The sequence below is a fragment of the Mycteria americana genome, chromosome 1, assembly GCF_035582795.1.
Source record: "Mycteria americana isolate JAX WOST 10 ecotype Jacksonville Zoo and Gardens chromosome 1, USCA_MyAme_1.0, whole genome shotgun sequence".
NCBI lineage: Eukaryota > Metazoa > Chordata > Aves > Ciconiiformes > Ciconiidae > Mycteria > Mycteria americana.
The window spans coordinates 22,993,695-23,018,982 of record NC_134365.1 but is presented as its reverse complement, the minus strand read 5'-3'; the positions used below and the strand labels follow the sequence as shown (position 1 = coordinate 23,018,982).

Here is a 25,288-nt window from a genome sequence, read left to right as displayed (position 1 = left end):
AAGAAACTAAAAGCCATGTCAAACATTTTCACAAACAAAAGTTGAAGAACACGGAGATGTTCTGTTTCGGTTCAGAATTCCTTTAAACTTAGCTTCAAACTCCAAAAAGGATTTATTTTAGATTGGAACTGGGCAATGGCCAAACTTTAGCTTCAAAATGTTTCAGAACAGGGGAGTTGTTGGTTTATTCTTCTCTCTCCCACTCTCTCCCCTGAAAAAAACAATAACGGTTTTTTGGACAATTCAGCATTTTCAAGGAAAAAGCCTCTTCTCAGAAATACCTCAGCTCATTCCCTTTACCTGCCTTCGTTCAACTGAATTTCTACAGCCAGTGTTTGAATGACACCAGTGTTGTATTTTGAGATGTATTTTTCTAAGATCTTGATCAAATTTATCCAAACATGAATAAAGGAAAAAAATGTGTACTCTTGGTAGAATTAGTTGGCGAATATCGTCGGAAGACTGCAGTTACATTCCGCAGATGGGGACACCCTACAAGCCTGCTTTATTGCTTTCTGGCAATAGCGCGTTAATTCTGGTAAACTGAGTGACAACGTTGGAAGCAAGTATGGCAGGAAGGGTTTAAAAATCGTGAACTGTAAATCGGCGTTGTAACCGTTCTGTGGTAACGCTGCTGTCCCTCGCTCCGGCTGGGGGACCCGGGACGCCCGTCCCCGCGGGGGGGGGACGCGGCCTTACCACAGCGGGGCTGCCAGGGCCCAGGGGCCTTGCTGCCTCCTACCGCTGCCTGGCGCGGACTCACGCCGTTACGAGGACCACGGTGAACAGCCGCTTTGCCCCGGGCTCCTTTCCGGGAGGGCAGCCCCGCGCCGCCGCCTCTCCCCGCCCGCGGCCCGTCGCGCTCGCGTGACGTCGGCGGCGCCGTGCACGGCAGCCCGCGCTGAGGGAAGGGGGCGGCGGGGGTCCGGGGCCGGCGGGGCCGGCGCAGCGCCCCAGGTATGGCAGGGGCGGAGGGGAGCGCTGAGGCGGGGCCCGCGGGGTCCCCCTGGGCAGGAGGAGGGCGGGGGCGGCGGGGCAGCCCCGCGGGGCGCGGGGTTATGCGGGGGATGGTGCTGATGCTGTCAGCGTGCCCTGGCTGGGGGCGAGGAGGAGGCACCCGTTTCTCTGGGGTGGAAGGGCCGGGCCCAGCTTGATCCCTAGGGTAAGCCTCCGCCGCCGGGAGCGCCTCCGGGGTGGTGCTGGCACCCCCCGCACCTTTTCGGTGGGTCCTTCAGAGCCGCCCCAGGGACGGCTGGTCGTGGTGCAGGCCAGCCCTGCGCTGCCCGGCACCATCAGCACCCGCATCGTCTTGCCCACATCTTGCCCGCTCTCTGTGTGGCCCGTGGCTTGTGCTGAGGGCACTGCGCGGGTGGGAGGGAGGTGGCGGGTGTCCCTTGAGAAAAGCTAGAGTGGTAAAGCTTTTGGAGGTGTTCCCACATGAATCCTATATTAGATCAGGACAATCTTCTCTGTTCTATTTCAGCCTGCCGAGCAAAATCAGGCGTCTGGAATTAAGCTTGCACCACCATCACTTTGCTTGTGATCAAAGTCATAGTGTTATTTTTATAGCTCATGTCCTAAATGTGTGCTAGGTCAGTTTCCTTCTCTCTCATTTTGGGCTGTCTCAGTCTAAGTTAAAGCATACTCATCAATTTCTCATGCACGTTACGAGTGTTTCTTCCTTTTCCTGATATTTTTCAGGTCTTCGCATGAAACCAGAGACCCTGACTGTAACTGCTGTAACCTGAAAATTTGATTTGAAATGGAGAGCATTACGCAGTTATTCAATGATTTGTGTGAAGCGCACTTGACAGGTTTGCCATGGAAGGTCCACCTGGGCAGGCGGAAGATCAGCAAGAGAAGGGCTAAACAAAATCTGAAAAGGGTTGCTTACAATGCGCTGTTCATAAACCTTTTTCAAGACGAGGCTCGTAAGCTGCAATCAAACATTTCCAGGCTCCCAGTGAAAAACAAAATTTTGATGCTGTCTTTCAACTTGAGAGTTGGTGGCCTAGGTGCTCAAGCAGATAGACTGGAGAATCTTGTGGAGGAGCTGGAAACAGCTGAATGCTTACCCTTCACTGAAGTTAATTCTGTCTTGGATCTCCTAGTACAGCTTGCTGGAACAGGTCCTCCTCAGCTTGTACCACAAAAAAAGGACTATTTTCTCAACAACAAATATGTTGGGAGAAATGTCAAATATCAGGGTTATGATTATTATGATGTAAGTGTATTTGAAGCTGATATACAATCTCTAATAACAAATGAAGAATGTCAGTTCAACGACACAATTCAAAAGACGCTTCAGATAATGGAGGCTGCACCTGGCACTGGACTCCCTGCCATAGGGTTGTTCTCACAGAACTATCCTGCTGGTGACAAGTTTGAGAAAGAAACGCGGGTCTCCCTCTTTGGTGCTCTTGTTCATAGCCGTACATATGATATGGACATCAAGTTGGATTTACCACCAGTGCCTGACAATGCAGATTTGTCTGGACTTGCAATTAAAGTATGGTATCATTTGCTTTGGACTTAAGAGTGTATGCATGCTTTCAAGATGTCATTTTGAAACTATAGCTTAGAATATAGGTAGTTGTTTAATTTGTAATTGAAGCATACAGTGTTGGAATTCAAGATGGAGCAGGGATCCTTTTCTTTGCTGAGAACCAGATAAGCTTTTTGGATACAGAGATGTATGATAACAAAAACCTTGGTCTTGTCCTGTAACTGTGTAAAGAACTGTCGTGTGACCATAGGCTTTATGAAGTTAAGCCATCAGCTATATCTGTGCCTTGCCCACCCTAGTAATCTTTTGCTTGAATTTTTGCCTGCTTTGTATATTGAACTCCTTGGCATTGTTGCTTACTTGTTACTGTTCAGCCTGACTGCATAAGCATTCCTGTCTGAACGTATGTGTTTGCTGTTCAGATTACATTACCTAACTTCTTGTGTTTTTTTCTTGGCTTGTTGTATCTTAAAACATTTTTTTTCAGTTATTATATTTCATTGACCCTCCTAGTTCCCACTGTCCTTTTACCTTTTCAGTGTGTACAGTTTCTACTGTATCTTTTTTCCCCTTTTGCTGTCCATTCTGTTTATTTTTTGCTATGTTTTATTCTCATAGAGATACTAGATAAATTTGTTGGGTTTTTTCTTTCTTTCCATTTTTACTGTGTGTAGATAGGTTTTTTTTATACATCTCTACTTCTAATCCTCATTTTGTTCCCTCTACTTAATGTATGGATAGCTCTTGCAATTCCCTTAGCTCAGGGTCTTAACTGAAACTTTAAGGCAGACGCATTAAAAAAGAAAACCCCTGTGCCATTCAGTTTGCCCATATGAATGTAAGTCATAACTTAGGGGAGGCACAACCTTTTTGAGTAAGTGCTGTACTCTTTCCATCAGAGTGGAAAATTTGCCATTTCTTGAAGGACACACTGCTTTTTATGTGGGTGTGATTGTCTTTTACTAAAATTGAATACTATTTTGCACATACAACTCGTGGAGTGGGAGTTGAGGATGTGGCATATATACTGTTTGGACACCTGCAGATTTTCTGCATATGAATAAGCATAAGGGAACAACCTATGTCAGTCATAGTTAACAAAACATTTACAAATTTGAAGAATTAGGGCCTGGATCATTTGCTCAAATGAAATACTGAGCAGTATGATTTTATTAGTGTTACATATTGTTGAATATCCAGACCTCAGATTCTCAATTGGTAGAACTATATGCTTACCAAAGGAGTAAATTTCAAGTTTAACACCGACAAACTTAGTATATTATTTTTATGGTGATTGTTGTTTTATGTATAGGCATTAATGCCCATAGAGACTTATCAAATGAAAGGAGTGCGTACAGGAAAAACTTAAAATAGATATAAAAGGAGGGTGGACAACACAAGTTGAGTTATGTAGAGTCACTTGATCACGAATGATAGCAGAACATCTTCTTTATTAGCATACGTTTCTTCAGTAAGATGTTTTCATGTATAACATTTGAACTCTCTCTGACAGGTTCCCCAAAGTATAGACCAGTCAGAAGACGAGGGATTCCAGTCAGCATCCAATCTGACTCCTGATTCTCAGTCAGAGCCGAGCATGACTCCAGACATAGACTTGTGGGATGCAGTACTTACATATGGACCCAGCAAACGAAGATGTTGGGAAAGAATTGGATAGTATGTGTCTGATGTTACTGGCAAACTTACTATGCATCATATGCAAATGTATGAAGGTGCATTTCATCTTAGTTCCAAATGACCTCAGTATAAATAGTGAAATGTGCATATTTAATTCACAGAATTCAATATACTGCATTAATGATTGAGAAAGGAATAAAGGTAATGCAGTTTCAACAAACTAGTTCTTAGATTGCAGCTGTTTCATAGGAAGAGATAAAACAAAGTAATCTTTGTCAAAACCGCTGAAGGGATTATGGGAACACTTGCTGTTTTGTGAAATGCAACATTTTTCTAACTAATCTGACTTCTTATGCACTATGCAATTTATCTCAGTCTAAAATGATTCCGTATTTTCAGTTTCAAAAGAAAAAGTGGTAGTTGTACAGCACTAGAATAATTAAACCCATATTTCCCAGTGTTGTACAGTATTGTATTCCTTTTCCCTGTCTGTAACCAAAACAGAAATTATTATAACAGATTTCTTGATGGTTAGACTTGCAGTTAGACTTGCAGTTCTTTTGGCTGTTGAGTAAAAGACATATCTCCTGAGAGAAGGCTCTATATAGCCTTGTTAAAGCTTCCTAGCTTCCCTAAAATGGAAGAAAAAAAAGGCAGGTATGGCAGGTGTCTTCCTTACATTCCTGATGGATAATGGTGTGCCTGATTCTTGGAGAAACTTTGCTCTGTATGTTTCCTGTAATTTTAAGTAATAATCTAGTGATTTGTCTGTTGCAGTGTTATACAGTGTTTTTTCAACTCTGAGCCTGAGAAGCTCAGAAACTCAGAAGTTCCCTGATCTGATTTTCAAAGCCACTGTAGCACACTCTAGCTTTGTTCCTAGTGCAAGACAGTTTTTCTTGCTACCATTTAGACTGTAAGGATCTTAGAGTCAAATATAGACCACAGGCCTGACAGCTTTCAGTAATACCTGCTACCAGAATTCAGAATTTTTTGAAGAATTGGAAGGAGAAATTGTTTTGGAGGGGATAGTAATCCTCACTGGGAAGAGCTAAAATGTGTTAATACAAGTCATTATACCATTTTGAGCATATTGCTGTTTAACATATTTGAGTACTAGTGTTACATGGACCCTGGAAATCTGGTATATATATTTTCCTAATGTGAAAACTGCATCAGGGAAGGCCACAAAAGAAGCTGGTAAGTCTCTGTCAAGGTTTCTGTCTCTGAACTGATGTTCAAAGTATCTACCTGTTTCTTCACTGTACTGAGTTTGGGCTACAGTTTCATTGACTGAATGCACATTCCCTTGAAAATGGTATTACTGGTAGCTTTTTCTGTGGTCAATACTGGCTGTGTAAAATTCTGAAATGCCTTTTTTTCTTTAGGAGATATATTTCCTTCTTTTCATATAATCACTTTGTAATGTTGTGTTTACTCTGACACAGCCCACCTGGTAAAAAAGAGGAACCGTATCTTACTGAAGCTGGGAGAGAAGCTTTTGACAAATTTTACAAACTTCGAGAAGGGGAATTGCAACTGTTTAGTAATACTGTACTTCAGCTTCCACAGCTTGTGCTAATGAAAGAACCTGAACTGGTTAAGGATGTCTTGAATGTCCTCATTGGTGTGGTATCCACTACATTTTCACTCAATCAGGTATGGAAGATTTTTTAACTGTGCTTCTTAATTGCATCTTTTTCTTTTTTTCTTTGTAGAGGTTTCCTCTTCAATACGTTTATTTCTTTTGAGATCTTGAAGTTGTGGATACTGTTAAAAAGTTGAATGTGACCTAATGGCAATAAGGCAGTATTTATATGTTGCAATAATTATGTTATTGCGATAAGCTAAGAGTATTTTTAGTCCTCTAAGTGAAAATAGGTTTATGAATACTTGAAAATAGATGTGTAAATAGTTTTGTAAATTGGATTTTCTTTAAGGAATTAGATAATGAGTCTTATTCTGTATATTTGAAAATACCATTCATACTCCTGAAACTTTCCTACAATTTAATGTTTATCACACTGTCCTAGCTGTATAGTCTCAGTCACCAGAGTGTCTAAACTGAAAATTTGTCTGCTCTTATTTTTGTGTGTAAATGTTTGCTATTTTAAATCAGAATACAGCTATTAAATATTTGAATCTGCCTTTTTTTTCCTCCCTATATCCTTTTAGGCTGCTCAGACGTTTGTGATAAAGGAGGGGGTATATGTATCTGGAACTTCACCAGAGACAATGCACAACCTACTCTCGGAAGTTGCAGAATATGGAACCTATTACACACGCCTAAGTCGTTTTTCTCTTCAGCCAGTTTTAGATTCTTCATACAGCAAAGGACTTGTGTTTCAGGTAAAACAATTGTATTAAATCATCTAGATTTAATGGGCCAATTATCTTAGGTAGAGAAGGTAACTTTGATTTCATGTAAGGCTGGAATTTCTGCATTCTGCAAAATTGCAGAGCATTTTAAGTGTAATGCTCGTTCCAGGTCAGCAGTGAGCAGTGCCACTGTGTTTAATCACAGCTCTGTGTGCTTAGGGCTTACTTGCACTGAAACACATGCTAAAAGGTCTTCATTAGCTGAAGTGTGATTTGTTTAGTCATGTTGTTCTGTTGAGGACTAAAGGAATATCATTTTTAGATGTTTTTAAAACGTGACATATTTATACATTAAGATGTATAAAATTAAAATACAAGAACTTCCTTAATACAGTATGTATATATATAAAAATATTAAAAAATAAAAACTGAAATAGAGAAATATGATATTTAATAGCTTTAATTACTTTTTCTCAGTTCAGAATTAAGTGCATATTTTCCCTATCAGTCCTCTGTATATTATGCTGAACTGTACATACACTGTGTAATATCAGGTGACTTCATCTCTTTCTAATGCATAGAATTAAGTTAGGATTGGTTATGAAAATGTATTCCTACTGAATATTTGATTTACAGCAATGTTAACAGAAATTGAATAAGAAGGTGTCTCTCCTTGTTTTGTTAGAAAAAGTTCTAGATGAGCTCTTTCCAGTATCCAGTCTAGGCATGAAAGTAAGGAAGCAGGTTTCCCTGGGTTCATATTATAGCTGTTAGAGAATGAGGAGCTCCTCGAGGGGCAATTCAAAGAAGCTGAACCAAGATGCTTTACTATACTGTGCATGGGTACAGGCTCCATGCATTGGATGTATAAAGAGTATAGAGGAGTCATCTGGCTCATTTGAATGTCTGAAGTCGCATGGACTCTTACTTTCCCTTTACTTTGGTATACAAGTCCCTCTTAGCTGCATATGCAAATTATTTTAGGAAAAGGTGTGTTTTCATGCTGATGCAATTGATGTGAGACATAGACTATTAACAGCTTTAACACTAATACTTTAAATATTTTCTGTTGATACTAGGCGTTCACAAGTGGGCTGAGAAAGTATCTTCAGTATTACCGAGCCTGTGTTTTGTCAACACCTCCTACTTTAAGTCTTCTAACAATCAGCTTTCTATTCAGAAAATTAGGTCGTCAGTTGAGGTAAGAGAATAATATTGAATATTTAAACTTTTCATAGCAGAAAAAATGCAATCTATTTCTTCATACACACTAAAAGAGACAATATTACAAGGGCATTCTTACGTAGTCTTTCAGTATTTTTCCTCTATTTTAACAGAAAGATTTCTTTATGTCCAGAAGATTCTAGGGAAGACACGTAAGGTCTTTATATTCAGTTTCTTTGTTATCCCTGTTATCATTCAGCTGATGCAGTAGGGTTGTTGTATGATATTCAGCTTCAGTGAAGTTCATCACTCTGATCTCAGAGGCTTCTGGTTGAAATTGTTACATATGTTTTAATATTGTTTTTTAGGTATTTAGCTGAACTTTGTGGCATAGGAACAACAGCGCTGGGGATCAGTGGTGGAGCTGGTGCTTCATTTCCTACGGTGATAATTAATTTGATGTTTTTATGTTTGGTTTGGGTTACAGTGTTAATATTCTTCAAAATTAGGTAGGATTTTACATAAAATACTTAGTGTTGGTCTCTCTGCTACCAAAGATATGACCCTGGACCTCCAGTTAGAATGCCATGATCCTTCCTCCAGATATTTTAAAATTTGGAATTTTGTCCTGTGTTTTCAATTCCTAAAGTAAACAAAGGACCCAAAATAAGCCTTAGAGTGCATTTCATTTCATTCTAAAGGAGATGTTTGTCGCAAGTCAAATGAATCCAACTCTAAACATAACCTGTTTCCCTCCCGTCACTATAAAGCAAGCTTGAGGTAACTAGCTCAGATAAAGTGATCTTAACTGCAGATAGCTAGAGGAAGTGAGATGAATCCTGCCTTCTGTGTCTAGTGAAACATGTAAAGCTGTGTATTTATGAGTCTTTTGTTATTAAAGTTGTAGTGAAGTTTGTTGCCTAATATTAGAATATTTTTCAATTTTTTAGGGTGTTAAATTGCTTTCCTATCTGTACAAAGAGGCTCTCAACAACTGTAGCAATGAGCATTATCCAGTTCTTCTGTCTTTGTTGAAGACGAGCTGTGAACCATACACAAGGTGCGTCCGTACTGTTCTCTGCATAATTGTGTTTAAGAGCAGTTCTGAATTAGTAATCTGGTGAGTAACTGCTAATTTAACAATGGCTTTTAACATTGTCAGAGAAAATACAAGATGTGGCTCTATCTGCAAAATACATATTAAAATTAATTCATTTTGCGGAATCCTTCTTCCCTCTCTTTTCTAGCTCAGTAACAACATAAGGGTTTTATGTGTGACCAGAGTAGTAAATAAATACATGTAAATAAGACTTCTTTCTTGCTGCTGGTCCTGGAAATTCATACTGGAATATAAGACTCGAATAAACTTCTATTTTTTTTTTCTCATACCTGTAGTAAAATCCTGAAACGGGCAACTAACAGGTTTCTCTTGGTGTTGCACAAACTGGGAAAGTTCATGCTTATTTCCTCTGTCTTTTTCTTGTGGGCTTTTCAGTAAGCAAAAATTAAAAAAAAAATCTGTTGTTCATTAAGTAGGTGTAACTAACTAACAATAGGAAGTAGAGTTCTTTGGACTGCAACAGTTTTGTTAAGCAATGCGCATCAATTTAGAAATTGTTAGTTTATAGACTTCTGAAGAGATGCTAAATTTTTAAAAATACCTATTTATAGGGATTGTTGGTGTAGTCCATCATCAGTTTACAATAATACTTAATAGAAGTATTGATACTAGAAAGAGAAACCCAAAATCTGACAAAATGCTCTACATTTAATGGGGATGGTATTCCTCCCATGGCCACACTTCTTGTTTTTTCTTCCTTCTACATAAAATGTTATTTGGAGAAATTTAATTTCAGATTTACCAGAAGACTCATTGAAATATCTTCACAGCTCCTGCCCTGCAATTTATAGAAGGTAGTCAGATTTCTGAAATACCGAGGGCAGGATGTCATGGCATCACAAGGAACCTAAAAAATATGGAAGTCTGCTTACTAGTATGTGATACTTACAGCATTGACTCCTAACTTTGTTGTAGATCTCTATCGAAACATCAATCATATACAATCAGGGCTGCCGTGGAAGGAGGCCCTCACTATCTGCAGAAAGTGTTATCCCACTCATTTGTTAACCTGAGAGAAATTAAATAGTAGAAGTTGTTGCTCAAATAAATCACAGAAAGATCAGATTTAACACTTCAAAAGTTCTTAACTTTTTACTTACAACCTTAAAATGGAATGGTGATTCCTGTGCTAAGTGTTTCCTGTGCTAAGTGTTTCCTGTTTGTTACACTGACCCAATGTCTAGAAATGGTGTTAGTATTGCAACTAGTAAGAAAAGAAAAGATTAGCTTCAAGGTGCTCCAGGCCTTTTTATCTATAGCTTCAGGTAATTGTATTTTATTTTTTTATTTCTTTGAAAGTTTTGTTTCACACAGAGGAAATATGAAAAAGCATGAATAAATACCCCAAAATAGTAGTTCTCATTATTGCCTGTATATTAAAAATGTCTCTAGGTCCGGGGAAAATGTGCTTGGTATGGCATCTTTGTTTTATACCTTTTTGTTTTTCAGTTTCTCCCTGCTAAAGTTACCTCTCTTTAAAATAAATCCTTCCTGCTTATCTCTGCCTATGTTTTTGATGTGCTGCAAAGATTTCTAGAAATTTTTAATATATACTTAGTAAATTAATATACAGAAATAAAAATATTGTTTTAATTAAGGCAGTGTTCTTTCATCTTAACTACTTATCACTGACATGTTCTATATAAAGATGGTTTCTCTTAAGAAAAATGTAGAGACACAATCCTGTGTGTATCTTTAAATATCAGTGTGACAGCACTTAATTGCTGTTCTTTATCCTGCCTATAGCTTGTGTGTTTTGATGTCTTAAAGAATATACCTACTGTTTGGTTATAATAAAGTTGAAAAGGCGAGAGGATTGATTTTCAGTATTGTACAATTATTTTTTTTTTAGATTTATCTATGATTGGGTATACAGTGGTGTATTCAGAGACGTTTATGGAGAATTTATGATCCAGGTGAATGAGGATTATCTTTGTTTCCGAGGTACAGTATGTATATGGAACATTTCTAATTTATGTAATTTGTGCTGTTAATTAAATAATTAAAAATATATACTTTCATCTTTTTGTTTGATGTGTAGATAAACATTACTGGACTCACGGTTATGTTTTGATTTCAAAAGAAGTAGAAGATTGTGTCCCTGTGTTTCTTAAACATATCGCTAATGATGTATACATATGTGGGAAAACCATAAACTTGCTGAAATTGTGCTGTCCTAGGGTAAGTTTTGGTTTGGTTCCTTCCTATTACATTGAGAAAATCATGTCTCTTTAGAGCAAGTTTCTAGGTTTTTAGCAAGTTCACGCCTTTATTGAAAACTGGTGTTGCATAAGTAGGATGTTGGTTCACGAAAAGCAATTACCATGAAAGGCAATTACTTGCTGTCAGATACTTGTGAGCTGATTATCCATTCTACTTGCTAACACCTCACTGCAGAAATGTAAATTTTTAACAGGATCAAATTTATCGTATCCCATGCATGTACTATATTTCTTATTTTCCTTTGTATTGAAAGCAGAAATGTTTTAGGCTTCCAAGCAAGTGCCTTCCATTTTTCACACAACTCATACTACTATTTTTGGTTTAAAGATGCCTCACTTACCAGGTCTTGACGCAGTTCTGCAAAGCTCATGTATTTCAGCTTTATCACTACATTTCCAAGAAGTGCTTAAATAGTTCTGTTTATTCATATTTTGCAGAACAAGTCTTGTCCTTGATAAAAGAAACATGTTAAACTACTTTGTGTCTTCCCTCTTCTCTGTATGTCTAACAATGAAACAACCACAGAGGTGTCTAAAGTCTATAGGCACTCTTTCCCAAGTAACTAGTATTCTCTTTCTTTTTAAGATCAGAGCTGCCCAGCCTTGACAGAGCTGAGCGGCTCAGTATCAGATATCTGATACCAGATATCAGGCATAAGCCTAATATCTCAAGTGAGATGACCCTCTGCTAGTTCTCCTGAGTCTGCTCTGATAAGCATTCTCAAACCATGACTCAGGTGTGCCAGTAGTACTGGGCTTTTTATAAAACAGTGTCAGCCATCATTTCCGTTATAAACTACAGCTTTATCAGTCACAAACACAGTATCTTAATAGATAGAACATTCCCCCAGGGTGTGCGGCACCCAGGTTCAATCACCTTCCATCTGTCTGAGAGTGCCAGTCACATTTCCTCCCTTTCCATGACAATGCCCTAAACAGCTGGCTCTTCCCTTTTGCTGAGGCTAACACAGTCCCAGGAACACAGCTCTGGGCATCCCATCTTCTGGCTTTTACCAGGAGACTGGGGAATCCAGTGTGAGCATGCTTGTGCGCTCTTTTTGTTTTTTTAAAGCTCACTTACCTGTTTTCTGCACTGAGTAGAACAGCTTCAGAGATTTAGGCATGTTGACGTGGAGCAGAAAGCTAAGCTAAGACAGTTGGCTTAGAGAATAGGTACTCTGTGATGTGCGCTGGCCATATTTTTGAGAGTTATGTCTTGTGTAGAGCGCTTTCCTGTAGGTCTGTGTTAGTTATGTTCCAGACAGTCCCTATGAAGTGGGGAATCTGTGGGGGAATATAAGTGAACAAAACCTAACTTTTGATAGGAGAGATGCATTCAGCGCTGAGTTACTCAGGCTCAGTTAATTTGGATATTCAGAAAAGCAAAATTTTAGGCGTTTAGAACATGACTAGTATAAATGTATGTATCAGATTTTAGGTTCCTGTCCAATTCAGTGGGAAAGAGGGGACCCTGGGAATTTGACCTGTGATCCAAGTTCTGAAACGTTATACCTCTGTCTCTGACTTTGAATGATATAAATGCTAAACCTGATGATATTAATAAAAATTTTAGATCCTGTGTGCAGTCTTGTTTCAGTATCTTGAAGCATTGCTAGGTTAAAAAAAATATAATGTGAGTTCATAATCTAACATTTTACAGTTTTAAAAATATATTTAAAAGGAAATTTCTCATTTTTCAGCATTATATATGTTGGTCAGATATACCTGTTCCCCGGATTTCAGTTATTTTTTCGCTTGAGGAGCTGAAAGAAATAGAGAGAGACTGTGCAGTGTACGTAGGCCGAATGGAAAGAATTGCCCGATACAGTTCCATAAGCAAGGAGGAAAAGGTAAATGAATAACAGAATAAAGACCTTATTGTTGAGATTTTTTTTTTTTAATACTCATTTTTCATTTTTGTTATAACTTTGAAAGAATTTGTATTTATGGTCAGAATTTCTGCATTGGTCAATTGCTGTTTGAATTGTTACGGCAACAAATTTATTTAATATAGCTTTTAAAAGTAAGGTGGTATGTTGTCATTTGTTGGCATTTTCATATACTAAATTTGTTTTGGACTTCCATCTTAGTTCTTTGCAGCAACAGATTTGCCTTCTACTGAAAAGTACTGAAAAGATTGTTAGATTCTAATTTAATAAATGTGACAAGCTAATTAGCAACCAGATAAGACTCTTTTTGTAATTTGCATAGCTAATTGTTTTTTCAGAACTCTCTTAGTTCTAAAGAGACTTCTGTCTTTCAGATGCCGTCAATATAGTGTATATATCAGATGGATTTGGTTTGTTGTAAGGTCTGGAGCATTAACTTTCAATATTAGTTTATAGACTTTCCATTTAATTAATTGCTTTATTCATGTTTCTGTACTGTAATCATAGATTAATAACCATCATAAAGTGTGCACTTGTCTTTGCAACAGTGTATTTTCAAGTCTGAAATGATAGAAAAAATTCCCACCTGTATTTTTGGTTGGTTGGTTTTTTTTTTTTTTTGTTTTTTTTTTTAGGATTTGCGCATGGAAATAGCCAAGCAAGAATTAATTGTTCATGCTCGAGAAACTGCTAGCAAAGTACTAAAAGCCATTAATGGTAAGTTGCGGTGGTGTTTCATGTGTTCTCTAGTGAGTTTGTTAATGTAAACTAACAATATATTTATTTTAATACAGATCGACAAATATCAGAACGAATGGCTTTGGATGCAAAGAAACGGGAACGGTTTCAGAAGCTGAAAGAGCAATTTGCAAAAGACCAAGAGGTATTCCTATGTGTTTCTAAAGGCCAACTGTATTTCTTAGGCAAATAATTGAAAGGATATCTTGATTTATAGTACTGAAGTTGAATGAATAGCTCATGGGGTACAAATAAGAACTTCTTGCAGATGTGCGCGTTACAGCTGGTATTGAGAGTGGCTTTTAAAAGTGTTAAATATTTATGCAGCGTCGCCTTGCAATAAAGCAAGAGGAGATTGATGATGATTTCAGCTATGCCCGAGAGCTCAGAGAGAGAGAAAAAAGACTGAAAGCTTTAGAAGAAGAACTGGAAAAAAAGGCAAGGTAAATGTATCTGAGTAGTCTTCCAAAGCTTAGATACTCCAAAACCATCATAAAGACCTCAGGAAAAATTATTGTATATTAAAATTTATAGTACTAGCAGTTCCCAGACATTGTTCTACAAGGGTAATGTTTGTAGGTAAAAGATGGATGTAAGGATTTTAGTAATCTATGAGCAATTTTGTGATTTAGGAATGGTTAGTGGCCCAAAAATCTGAGACCCACTGATTTGCGCCAACCCTATCCCATCTGTTTTTTTGTTATGATCAGAATTTCAGGAAAAAAAATTAACTATGTCTTACAATTAAAAGCTGAGCCCACAGCAAAAATGGTCACGTGTATGTCAAAGCAGAAGTAAAAAGCAGACGGAGGAGTTAGATTGATAATTATTTGAATTGCTCTTGTTGTTCATTTAGTTGTGTTTCACTTTCTTCTCTTATATCTAAAAATACTTAAGATAAATGTGACCTACTAAGAATAGGTATAGAAATACATATTGACTAAGAATACAGTCCTGTTTTCTCCACCTGTTTATTCTCTGTGATTGAAGCCATTGGCTTCTACTTTTAAAAAATTGCTTCTCAGTTCTGAAGTGCTAAAAGGTCTTATTCTTTAGAAGGGGAGATGAAAATCAGTTTGCGAAAATCTGTAACTTAGCTTTTTTTTTTTACCTTCATTTAGGCAGGAATTAATTGACCATTATAGCAAACTTTCTGATGATGCAGCCCGTAGGGAACAAAGAGCATTATGGAAAATCCAGCGACACAAGTTGGAAACAGCCCGTCTTAAGTTTCTATTAGAAGATCAAAAACGTATTGAGGTATCTTCTGAAAAGATTTAAGATATGTAATTTAGAAAATTTGGTACTTGGTACTTAAAGACTTTTGGTTTTGTCATTTTTACTTATAGGAAATGCTTGAAAAACTTCCAGATGGAAACTACAGGAGAAAATTAGATATTATTCCTCATAAACAGTGCCAGTTGGCTTTAGATAAAAACCCTGTTGTGAAAGAGCCACATTCACAGGTGAGTTTATTTTCTTATATAAACTCCAGGTTGCTGTTCCAAGTTTCCCTCAAGGGAGTTCATTTCATGGTTCATTTCAGTTCAGTAAACACAAGGTTCACTCTAACAGCAGGATGAGTAGTTATTACATTTGTAGTACATCTGAAAAGAAGATTTTAAATCTTACTTGTAATAAAGTGGCGCCCTAATAAGTAGCTTGATTATGTGACTAGCCATCCAGTGTAATAATTATTTCTTTTTTAGGTGTCTTCTGTGAAACCTCTGCATTCTAATGAGACAGTTGGCAGAAAAGAATCTGAGCCTGGACTGGAATATGCTACCTGTGCTGACAAAGCACTGCCCATGCCAGAGCTGACAAATAATAATGCTGGTCAGCATTTTCAGCCTAAAGCAGCAGGATCTGAAAGCAGTCTCCAAAGTTCAGAGAAAGCATGCAGTCCTTTATACAGTGCTGATTCCTTGCTTGAATCCAATGTGAATATAGAAGATTTCTTATCAAAGCCACAAGATGAACAACCTGTTGCCATTAGTGTACAAGGATCTTTGCTAGATGAAGCCTTCCGAAATATTAACTCGGATCTTTCTGAGACTTCTCAAGTAAGTGAAAATCAGCCTGTCTTGAGAGGAGCACTGGAAGGAGAAGACAATGCACCATTGCATCAGCAAAACGAGTATGATTTTAGTACAGTTCTCCGACCGTCTGCAGCTTGGCAGGGACATATTAGAGTTGGAGAAAATGTATTTGATGTGGAGTGCAGAAGGCCTCGGTGGAATATTCATGGACATGCATCTGATGCCAACATTAGAGTGGGAGAATATGTACCTCATGTGGACACTTACCAGCCACGTTCAAGTCCTTATGGCCATTCTTCAGACTCCCATATAAAAATCAGCAGCTATACTTCTGAAGTTGAATCTAGCCGACCCCGATGGAATATTCATGGGCATGTTTCTGAAGCTCATATTAAAATTGGGGAATATGCTTCAGAGGCAGAGCCCTCAAGGCCTAGGTGGAACATTCATGGACATGCTTCGGAAGCCAATATTAAGATTGGAGAGTATGTGTCAAATGTAGCTCCTACAAGGCCTCGATGGAACATCCATGGTCATGCATCTGATGCCAATATCAAGATTGGTGAAAACGTGTCAGAGGTGGTCTCCGCTAGACCTCGTTGGAACATCCATGGGCATGCTTCACAGTCACACATCAAAATTGGAGAACTGGTTTCAGATACAGAGCCTTTGAAATCTCGTTGGAGCCCGTTTGGTCACGCATCCCAGTCAAGCATCCAAATAGGGAAGTGGGCCCCATCTACAGAAAATGATCCAATACCTCATCGTAAAACCATTGTGGGTCCTTCAGCTGACTCCACAGTTCAGACACTTCTGTACAGTGAAGAATTATCTCCTGCTGAAGGGAGCAGAAAGGAAGCAAAAACGTCACAAGTTAAGGAAAAGGCTTTACCACAGTCGCAGTCATCTGACAGTGTTCCAGTCTTTCCTGATGCTAATATGAAAGATGACAAAAAAGAAAATATAATGGAAGAGAAACAAGAAGGTACAATAAAATTAAGTTTATTCAGTCAGCATTTGTTTAAGGCCTCATGAAAGTAACTGTAATGTGTTTATGTTCAAAATGGGTACTTATTACTTAATTCCTTGCATAACTTTTCAGACACTGTTAGAATTCAGAGGAAAGAGTTTGAACTTAGTCTTATCTCCTATATACAAGAAACAGAGCATTAAAAAAATTCTAGTCTGAAACTTCATGGTACAAGACCTCGTGTGATCTTGAGTAGAGAACACGCATAAAACTGCCTGGGTGGGACTATGGGGAGGGACTGTTATTGGGTGGTTGCTTCTGTGGTAGTCTGTAGAGAAATTTTGAAGAACTTCGGGAGCAGATCTGAAGTATGAACTAAGTATTATAAGCAGGTCTAAGTAAATTCTGTCTTCCATTTACTTGTAATTACAGTAACTGCAAATGTGGTCAACAATAACCCTTCTCCAGATTCCTCACAGAGCTTACAGGTAAGAAACAAAGTAGTTGTCGAGAAGACTTCCTTTTCCTTCAAAGGATTAAACACACTGATCGTTAAGGTAATAAGTTTCTGTCCTAAACTAGTAATCACTGTAATACCATATTGTTTTTATATGTGAGAAAAGTACAGGTGAGTAAGCTCTTTTATTTTCAGTTGGAACAACTAGTCAATTACCCGTAGGAACACATTAAATGTGAGTAGACAAAGCCAGCATCTCTCATAAAATTCATCCATGTTTTTGTTCTAGGCAGAAGAACCTGAAAAAGCAATTCCACAAGATACTGTGCCTCAAGAAACTTTATTTTCTGAAGCTAATGCTCCCAAGACTAAGGAGGAGGAAGGGGGAGAAGAAGATACATGGAAGAAAGAACAAGCTTATTTGAAAGCCTTATCGGATCAGTATTGTATTGAAAAATATCAAGATAGTTATGATTTGATGTGTGAGTAGAACTGTTGGGACAGTAGATCAATAGAAGGTGTGGTAAACTTGAGGAGGAAAACTGACTGCCAGAAGAAATACCTGAATTACCAGTAAATTACCAATATTATGAACTGCAGTAGCCAAACAATTTGCTTCTAGGCACAAAGATGAGAAATACATTTTGACACATTATGATTTTCTAACCTAGAGGGATTTGTAGAGTTTAATAGAAACAGATTATAAAATTGCTTAAGTATAATAACTTACAATGTTTATGTATTTTTAAATTTAGCAGAACTACCAGTTTCTCATCTCTTGCATCACGTGATACCAAGATCGTACACTTTCCCTGTGGATCCTATGGTACAGTCAGCAACAGATGAAACGGCTGTACAGCTGAGTGAGCTCTTATCTCTGCCAGTGCTGATGAAACGTTCTATTACTGCTCCACTTGTATCTCAGTAAGTATTTGTTAGAAATACTGAATCCATAATTTAGCAATTAATGTTGTGTTCCTTATTAGTTCTTTTTCAAGACAAGAGTTGCATGTAGATGTGTTCTCTTAAATTTTCTCTTTGCTCCCAGAAGTGGTTCAGTGGATGGTCCATTACTAACTAAAAAGTTCAGATTAACATTGTAAATAGTAACAAACTTATATTTTTATGTGTAAATTAAAAATCTGAAGGTCTATTTGAAATACAAGGGCTTGGAGGGAAGTGTTAGCTCTCAGACTGTGGATTATGCAGCAGTGGTTTTGACACCATTGGTTTCCTTGCTCTTTTAAAAAGACGGTGTATTATTTATAATGTTTGTGCTAGTTTTTATTTGGTAGATGAAAGATAAGGGGGAAGAAAGAAAAATCTTTTATGTGAAAGCTCATGCATATTGATCAGGATATATTTTACGTAGCAATGTAGAAAGATGTAATTATCTAACTTAGTTTTAAACATCCAGATTGGCTACCAGAATGATCTGTGTACAGATTTATGTATTCAGCAAAGCAAAGTATGCGAGCCTGAACTGTGTGCTGGCAGAATTAGCCTATCCCTGATAAGCAAGTTAAGTTATTTGAAGCTAGGTTGAATACCTACACTATACTGCAAACTGTAGCATACACCTACCCTCAATATCTAGTGTCAGAGCTTTGCCAATTAGGATATTCTTCTCAGGGATTTAATAGCTTAATCTGGTTGTGCAGGTGACAGAGATAAGACAGAAGGCTATTGATAAAATGTTGCTCCAGGCCTAGCAGCATGTTCTAAACATCATTATATGTAGCCAGTCTTAAAATACTTCCACAGTACTGTTCAAAACCCAGTTATCTGCACTGGTAGGTTTTAGTTCTGGTATATTCTGGATGAAGATTTTCTGGTCTCATTTTTTTTGCTTATGTGAATATCGTCCTGTCTTGGATATCATCAGAGTACTGGAGCATTGATCTGATGTAGCCACAGCTGAATGCTAACAGTAAGGAAGGAGTTGCTTGTAAAAATAATACCTTTTCTGTGTTTTTATTCTTAGTGTTTCTCTTGTGAACAAAGCAATAGTTGATTACTACTTTGTGGAACTGAATGTAGAGAAGCATTTTGAAGCACTGAGACACTTTTTGCTAATGGAAGATGGGGAGTTTGCTCAGTCACTCAGTGACCTGTTGTTTGAGAAGGTATTTACTTTGTTGTCTTAACCCTTGTTTTTGGGTTGTCTGCTTTAGCTTGGCACCTCTGGATTAATTTGGATGGGAATGAGGGAATGGTGTGAATTAGAATCCTGGTTTGTGCTGTTTTCCTCTTTTTTGCCGTGTCAAGAAGTCTTGTAGCAAGGAACTCTGTTAATGTTGTAAGGACTGAGGCAAAAGAAGGTCTTTGCTCAGAAGGGATGGCCGTGCCTAAGGAAGAGAGTAATATTTCCTACTGATGATCCCAGCAATAGAGAGAGTACAAGGATTTGGCACATTGAGGATAATAATTTCAAACTTTGACAGATAAGCAGTCATGGAAGGGTATTTCACTCTTTCCTGTGAAAATTGCTGCACTATTGCTCTGTCCCCTCCCATCTGCTGGCAACAAGGCTGGAAGAGCCTGTTGCCATTTGCTGAAATCCAGTGGAAAGGCCTGTGTTGCAAAATACCTACTCTTACCTCAAATACCCTATAGAGCAGAGGGGAGGGCATCTGAAGACAGTGCTGGGCCCTCTGATGAGACAGTATTTTCATTACTTACCCCTGTGTTTGTGGGGAAGACAGCAAGGTAGGAGGGATAGCATGGGTTAATATAGCTGGTTGCCAGTGGAGGTATGTGGCTGTAGGATAGTTAATGTATTTCTCTGAATCCTAAGAATGCTTTAGACCCAACTAGGGAAAGCACTTGGGGATTTAGGCTCAATGAATAGTTTTGTTTGTAAACCTCTGAGGGTGCTGAGTTGATGAGATTGGAGTCAGATAGATAATACCAGTCCTGTCGCTGGCTTTCTGCCCCGCTAAAGCCTAAAGGCTGTATTCCTTGCAGTAGGGATGTGTAGCAGCTCCTGAACCACAGCAAACTGCAGTCCAACATATCAAAATAAATCAGTACAGGTATGAGATTACCTTCATGCCGTGAACAGCAAATAGTTCAGAAGTTGCTTCTTATGCTGCTTATGCATCCCTACGGCAGAATTTGAAACTTCCAACCAGAATGGTGGAGCAAGGCAGGATAGTCGCCACTTTACCATTCTGCTTTAATTCACCTGTGTTCAGGAACCAAGACTCTTTATTAATACTTTGTAATCAGGATTATTTTTTTTTTTACCCCTAGCTTGGATCAGGACAAACACCTGGTGAATTGCTGAATCCACTGGTTCTTAATTCTATCCTAAATAAAGCATTACAGTACAGTCTTCATGGTGACACCCAGCTTGCTTCCAATCTTTCTTTTGCCCTCAAGTACCTTCCAGAAGTGTTCAAGCCCAATGCGCCTGATGCTCTGAGTTGCTTAGAGCTAAGGTACAAGGTAAGAAAGCATGGAGAAAGGTAGTAGTGCTGCAATTATACCATGGTTCTTATGTACCATAGTAGAGTGAATATGTTCTTAATAATGGAATACCTTTAAGAATGGAGTAAAAACATTGTGTAATGGAAATGACAGGATTTACTTAGCCTGACCATTGCATTACATTATTAAAATACATATATTAATTTGTATGTCTCTGAAATGCTTGTATCTGAAATATTCTTATAATTTCTAACACAAAAATGTAGTATGACTAGCACTGTTATTTCTTTTAGGTTGACTGGCCTCTGAACATTGTCATTACTGAGAGTTGCATGAATAAATACAACAAGATCTTCTCCTTTTTGCTTCAGCTGAAGCACATGGTGTGGACTCTCAAGGATGTTTGGTTTCACTTAAAACGCACTGGTAAGTATGAGTGAACTAGAGAGCGTCCTGTTTAAAATGCTTTTAGCATCCTGTGCTAGACAATTGCTTATAAACAGTCATGTCAAGCTTCAAAAGCTACAATTTTTTAAAGAAACTTCCTTGGCATTTTAAACATACTTTACTAACAGAAACCTTAATTCCTTTAAAAATCCTGATTTTTAGACAGTCTCCGTGGGTGCTGATGGTAATATATTGCTGTTTTTATTTTCAGCTTTAGTGAGTCGTGCATCAAATTCTGTTCAGTTTCGGCAGCTCCAGCTGTATAAACATGAAATGCAGCATTTTGTGAAAGTTATTCAAGGTTACATTGCTAATCAGATTCTTCATGTTACGTGGTGTGAATTTGGAAACAAACTGTCTTCTGTAGGCAACCTGGAAGAAATTCACAGAACACATGCTGAATACCTCAACAAAGCAATCTTCAGGCAAGCTACCATACTTATTTTTGCTTCAGATATTTAAGTTAATGGAGCTGCCAGTCTAGCCTAATGTATTTGTGCAAAAGTGACTTCTGCCTGACATATTAAGTAGTCTTTACATATGGAAGTGTTCTTACGTAAAGGAAACCAACGTCGTGGCACATTGTGAGGTCCATACCTTAATGCTTTTCCTCAGCTACCTATTCTCTTCATTTCCCCAGACTCCTTGGAGTTGCTTCCAGCTCCTCTTCACCCTGCCTCTGCAAGCTTCAAGTCCACTCAGGACAGCTCTAACCTGAAGACTAAGGGCACACTTGCCACAGTTCTGTTTTTCTTTCATCCCATCGTTGTCATAGCTTTTGTAAACGAATGCTTTTTCATTCAGCATGAGTAGTGTGCCCACATAAGCCTAGCTCAAGGATTGTAAAATGCTTCTTCTATACATTATATATGCCTTTAATATATGTGCAGTGACCAGGACTGGACTTTGAAGGAACAAATGTGACCTGATGCCTCTGTCCAGGTTTATGAGCAGTGCAAGAGACGTCTGTCTTTTAGGAATTACAAGCTTTTAACCCTTTGGTTACTGTAGATGAGGCAGAAGGGTGGTGTGAATAAGAGGAGAGGAGCTAGGGTTTATTTGGTTTCTTCTTAAAGACTGTATACTGGAATGATAAAGTGGGGAGATGGAGGGAGAAGATCTGGTAAAGAACAGAAATTATAAACAAGAAAAGAAATCTGTCCTTTCATGTCTCTCTCTTTCAGTTTTAATAAGAAAAAACTTGGCTAAAACTGCTGTTTGGATACCAGGTGATGGGATGAGACGGGATTAAAGTTTAAGGAAACTCAGAGCATGATAATGTTTTTAAATGTCATGTCTTTTGCAAATGCAGATGTCATTCTGGAAGTCAAATACACCAATGCAAATATCAGTTTCTTGGAAGTGCAAGCAAATTATGTTAGGTTTAGGCACCTTTTTAAAAATCACCATTACAGTTGGCTGCAGTCTGGTGGATTTATTTTTTTAAAGCAATTAAAGAGGAAACCTAAAGGATTGTCATCCCTTTGTATTTTTCTTCCTACAACCAATAAATTATGTCAACTACATTTCTAAAATTGTTTTTGTTCTGTTAGGGGTCTGTTGACAGAGAAAGCGGCCCCTGTGATGAACATTATACATAGCATCTTCAGCCTCATTTTGAAGTTCCGCAGCCAGCTGATCTCTCAGTCATGGAGCTTCGATGCAGGGAAGCAAATGGCTGTTCATCCCAACTTTGGTCTGATGCAGCAGTCGTACAATACCTTCAAGTATTACTCCCACTTCTTATTCAAAGGTAAGAAATTACATAAATTTTAGATAGAAGAAAAAGTCAACTGACAACTGAAAAAATTACAAAGAGGTTTTGGAAGCATAACGTAAAAGTAGGAAGATGTGTGTACTTTGTGTTAGAAAATGTTGTTCCCAAATGAAAACTGCATTATTGTGGTTTGCAAAGATCTGCATATCCATCAATTAAAATGTCCACACAAGAAATCTAACAGATATCCCAAAACTGACCATAAGTTTTTGCTGATTTGCAAAATAAGTATTTGGTATTTAGCTCTATATATGTGCTTGCATTTTTCTTTTCTCTGGAATTGAGTTCTGGAACTTTTTATTGGCCACAGTGAGAGACAGTTAGATACCACTTAGAAGTAATTTTAGATATATCTGCGTTAGTTGAGTATTACCATTGTTATGAGATTTGAAAATTCTGATTCCTATGTTGGACTAAGGCTCAGAGGGCCTCCTAGCACTAGTTGGAGCTTGTATCCAGTGCTCCAGGCAAGTGTTTTTCAACTGCACAGATCATTTGCCAAATGTTCTTTCCTTTAACATGATAAAATTTCTTCGCACTGTCAGCTTACCCTATAATGTGAAGAAATGGTTGATCTGTCTTTCCTCTCCATTTCTGTTTCAGATCTTGCTTGTGTTTTTAGTAGAAGTTACTTATCCTTCCCCTGAGTACAAAGATGGTTCATGGGGTTTGGGGTTTTTTTTAAGAAATCCCTTAATTCGTGAAGGAAGTGCAACTGTTTTCCTTAGATCTGTTTTTCTAGAATATTTTCTATTCAGACTATATTCTTCAGGAAATGAGCTGCCCTTTTTATTCTTTAAGGGTGTCCAAAAATGGTGTCAAAGGACCAAAAACAGGTATTTCAGGATGAGTTAGAATGGCTGCTTCCAAATTCTACAGGAAGTCAGAACACCTCTGGGAGCCACCTAAGCCCATACTACGAGATCTATGGTTGCTTCACGGACAGAGATTAATAGACCATTCCGTAAGGAAATTTGCTGAGTGACCTAGTTCTTTACACCCTCTTTATTAAGCACTACAAAACAAACGTGTGCTTGTTCATTTACACTTGTTCCTTCAGTCACCGTGTATTGTAAAATGCTCTCTTTCACAATGGGTTGATCCAGAATCCATTGAAAGCCAATACAAAGTAGTCTGGACTTCAATGGCTTTGGCTCAGGCCCTAACTTCTAACTATACACTTGCCCTTCTTCCTTGCATGTTACTGCTGCTTGCCAATTCCCTTTATACTAGTGCATGGGATGTTTATGAGCTTAGGGAGTTTCTATTGCCCTTTTTTCTTTGTTACTAAGGATCTTTAGAGCAGGTGGTTTGTTCATTCATAGAGCTTGAGGGGTTTGTCCCACGAATTTCTCTTTGGTTTTTCTTTCTCACAATGGATTTTGCTCAAGAAAACTTCAGCAGAGCTTCTTCTTTCACAGAGGTCACCAGAGGACCTAAACATGCTTCCTGGTCAGTTGGCATTATGATAAGAACATAGCATCTGATTGTGAAAGCAGCTTGAGAAAGTGTTTCTTTATTAGAATAATACAGCTTCACTTAGAACACCTAATTCTTCTCTTCCATCTTACTTGAAATACTTTGTAATTCCAGAGAGAGATACTGGACCTTTCATGTAAAAATAGACATTTGTTTCCATTGTATTCAGATTTCTGCATTAGGCCTTTTTTTTTTTTTTTTTTTTTTTAAATTAAAATGCACAGATACTGTCAAGGCTGACTTTAGAATATTAACCTTAGTTGAAGCTTTTTTTTTTTTTCTTCCAGTGGTAACAAAGCTTGTAAATAGAGGATACCAACCACATTTGGAGGACTTTCTACTGCGAATCAACTTTAATAACTACTACAAGGATAACTGAACTCTATAGAGTAAGAATCACTGATAGCATGGTAAAACAGAAACAGATAAACCTATATGCTTATGATTTATAGAAGCTTATGCAAATGCCATGCAAGAGGCATTTTTCTTCAGTGAAATAACCTGCCATCAAATAGCTTGAAGAATATAACCACCACATACAGAGAATGATGCTTCTTAAAATCCACCACGCCTACCAGTTTTTTGATCTACTGATACTTGATGTTGTCATTATTGCAAAGATAGAAAAGCTGAGTGCCTGGTCTTCACAGGGAAGAGAGTGCAAAACTGTATATCTGTGAATGTGTAAATGTTGTATTTTCAGTGTTGTGAATTTCCTCCAATGTAAATACATGTATGTGAAATAAATTAACAGATACTTTCTAAAACTGTTGAGAGATGAGTATGAGGTACAAATATTCAGACAGACGTAAGTACCTATTTGATGTGTTTTATTTTCAAATTGATATTAATTCTCAATCTAAACATAAGTAATTTTTTCAAGGCTGTTAGTCCCAGTGGAAGAGGGCATGATAAAAACACCTTGCAGTGAGGAGATCTGCTAGGAGATACAATATTTGACTATTCAAGCGCTTGGTAGTTATTGGATCACTTGTGCCAAACTTAGTTTCCTTATCCCTGATTTAAGCTATACGCCTTATTTTGTGGTGATTATTAAAACAGCTAAAAAGGAAATGCAGCATCACTAAAGT

The 25,288-nt window shown here is 38.0% G+C and overlaps 1 protein-coding gene across 3 annotated transcripts; it reads left to right on the top strand.

Moving 5' to 3' along the window:
* Positions 1-889: 889 nt before the first annotated feature.
* Positions 890-25,018, top strand: TUBGCP6 (tubulin gamma complex component 6). Of its 3 annotated transcripts, none has more exons than XM_075492835.1 (27): positions 890-957; positions 1,702-2,509; positions 4,020-4,183; positions 5,593-5,803; positions 6,320-6,493; positions 7,543-7,664; positions 7,801-7,839; positions 7,996-8,071; positions 8,578-8,687; positions 10,600-10,691; positions 10,789-10,928; positions 12,670-12,819; positions 13,494-13,575; positions 13,653-13,741; positions 13,924-14,039; positions 14,718-14,856; positions 14,946-15,062; positions 15,306-16,620; positions 17,038-17,093; positions 17,352-17,544; positions 17,818-17,986; positions 19,047-19,188; positions 20,318-20,512; positions 20,788-20,920; positions 21,153-21,366; positions 22,495-22,694; positions 24,485-25,018. In XM_075492835.1, exons 2-27 carry the CDS (start codon positions 1,763-1,765, stop codon positions 24,574-24,576), a joined length of 5,277 nt encoding a protein of 1,758 aa, XP_075348950.1. In that variant the 5' UTR covers positions 890-957; positions 1,702-1,762; the 3' UTR covers positions 24,577-25,018. The 3 variants fall into 3 exon arrangements, with proteins under 3 accessions (XP_075348950.1, XP_075348968.1, XP_075348960.1); XM_075492845.1 differs by lacking the exon at positions 890-957 and adding an exon at positions 1,543-1,592; XM_075492853.1 differs by lacking the exon at positions 7,801-7,839 and having other exon boundaries at positions 24,485-25,017.
* Positions 25,019-25,288: the final 270 nt, after the last annotated feature.

Bases quoted from the DNA above. Each gene is read 5' to 3' on its own strand.
- TUBGCP6 (XM_075492835.1), top strand. From the start codon at position 1,763: ATGGAGAGCATTACGCAGTTATTCAATGATTTGTGTGAAGCGCACTTG. The intron at 5,804-6,319 runs GTATGGAAGATT...ATATCCTTTTAG, and splicing joins CTACATTTTCACTCAATCAG to GCTGCTCAGACGTTTGTGAT. The intron at 20,921-21,152 runs GTAAGTATGAGT...TTTTATTTTCAG, and splicing joins GTTTCACTTAAAACGCACTG to CTTTAGTGAGTCGTGCATCA.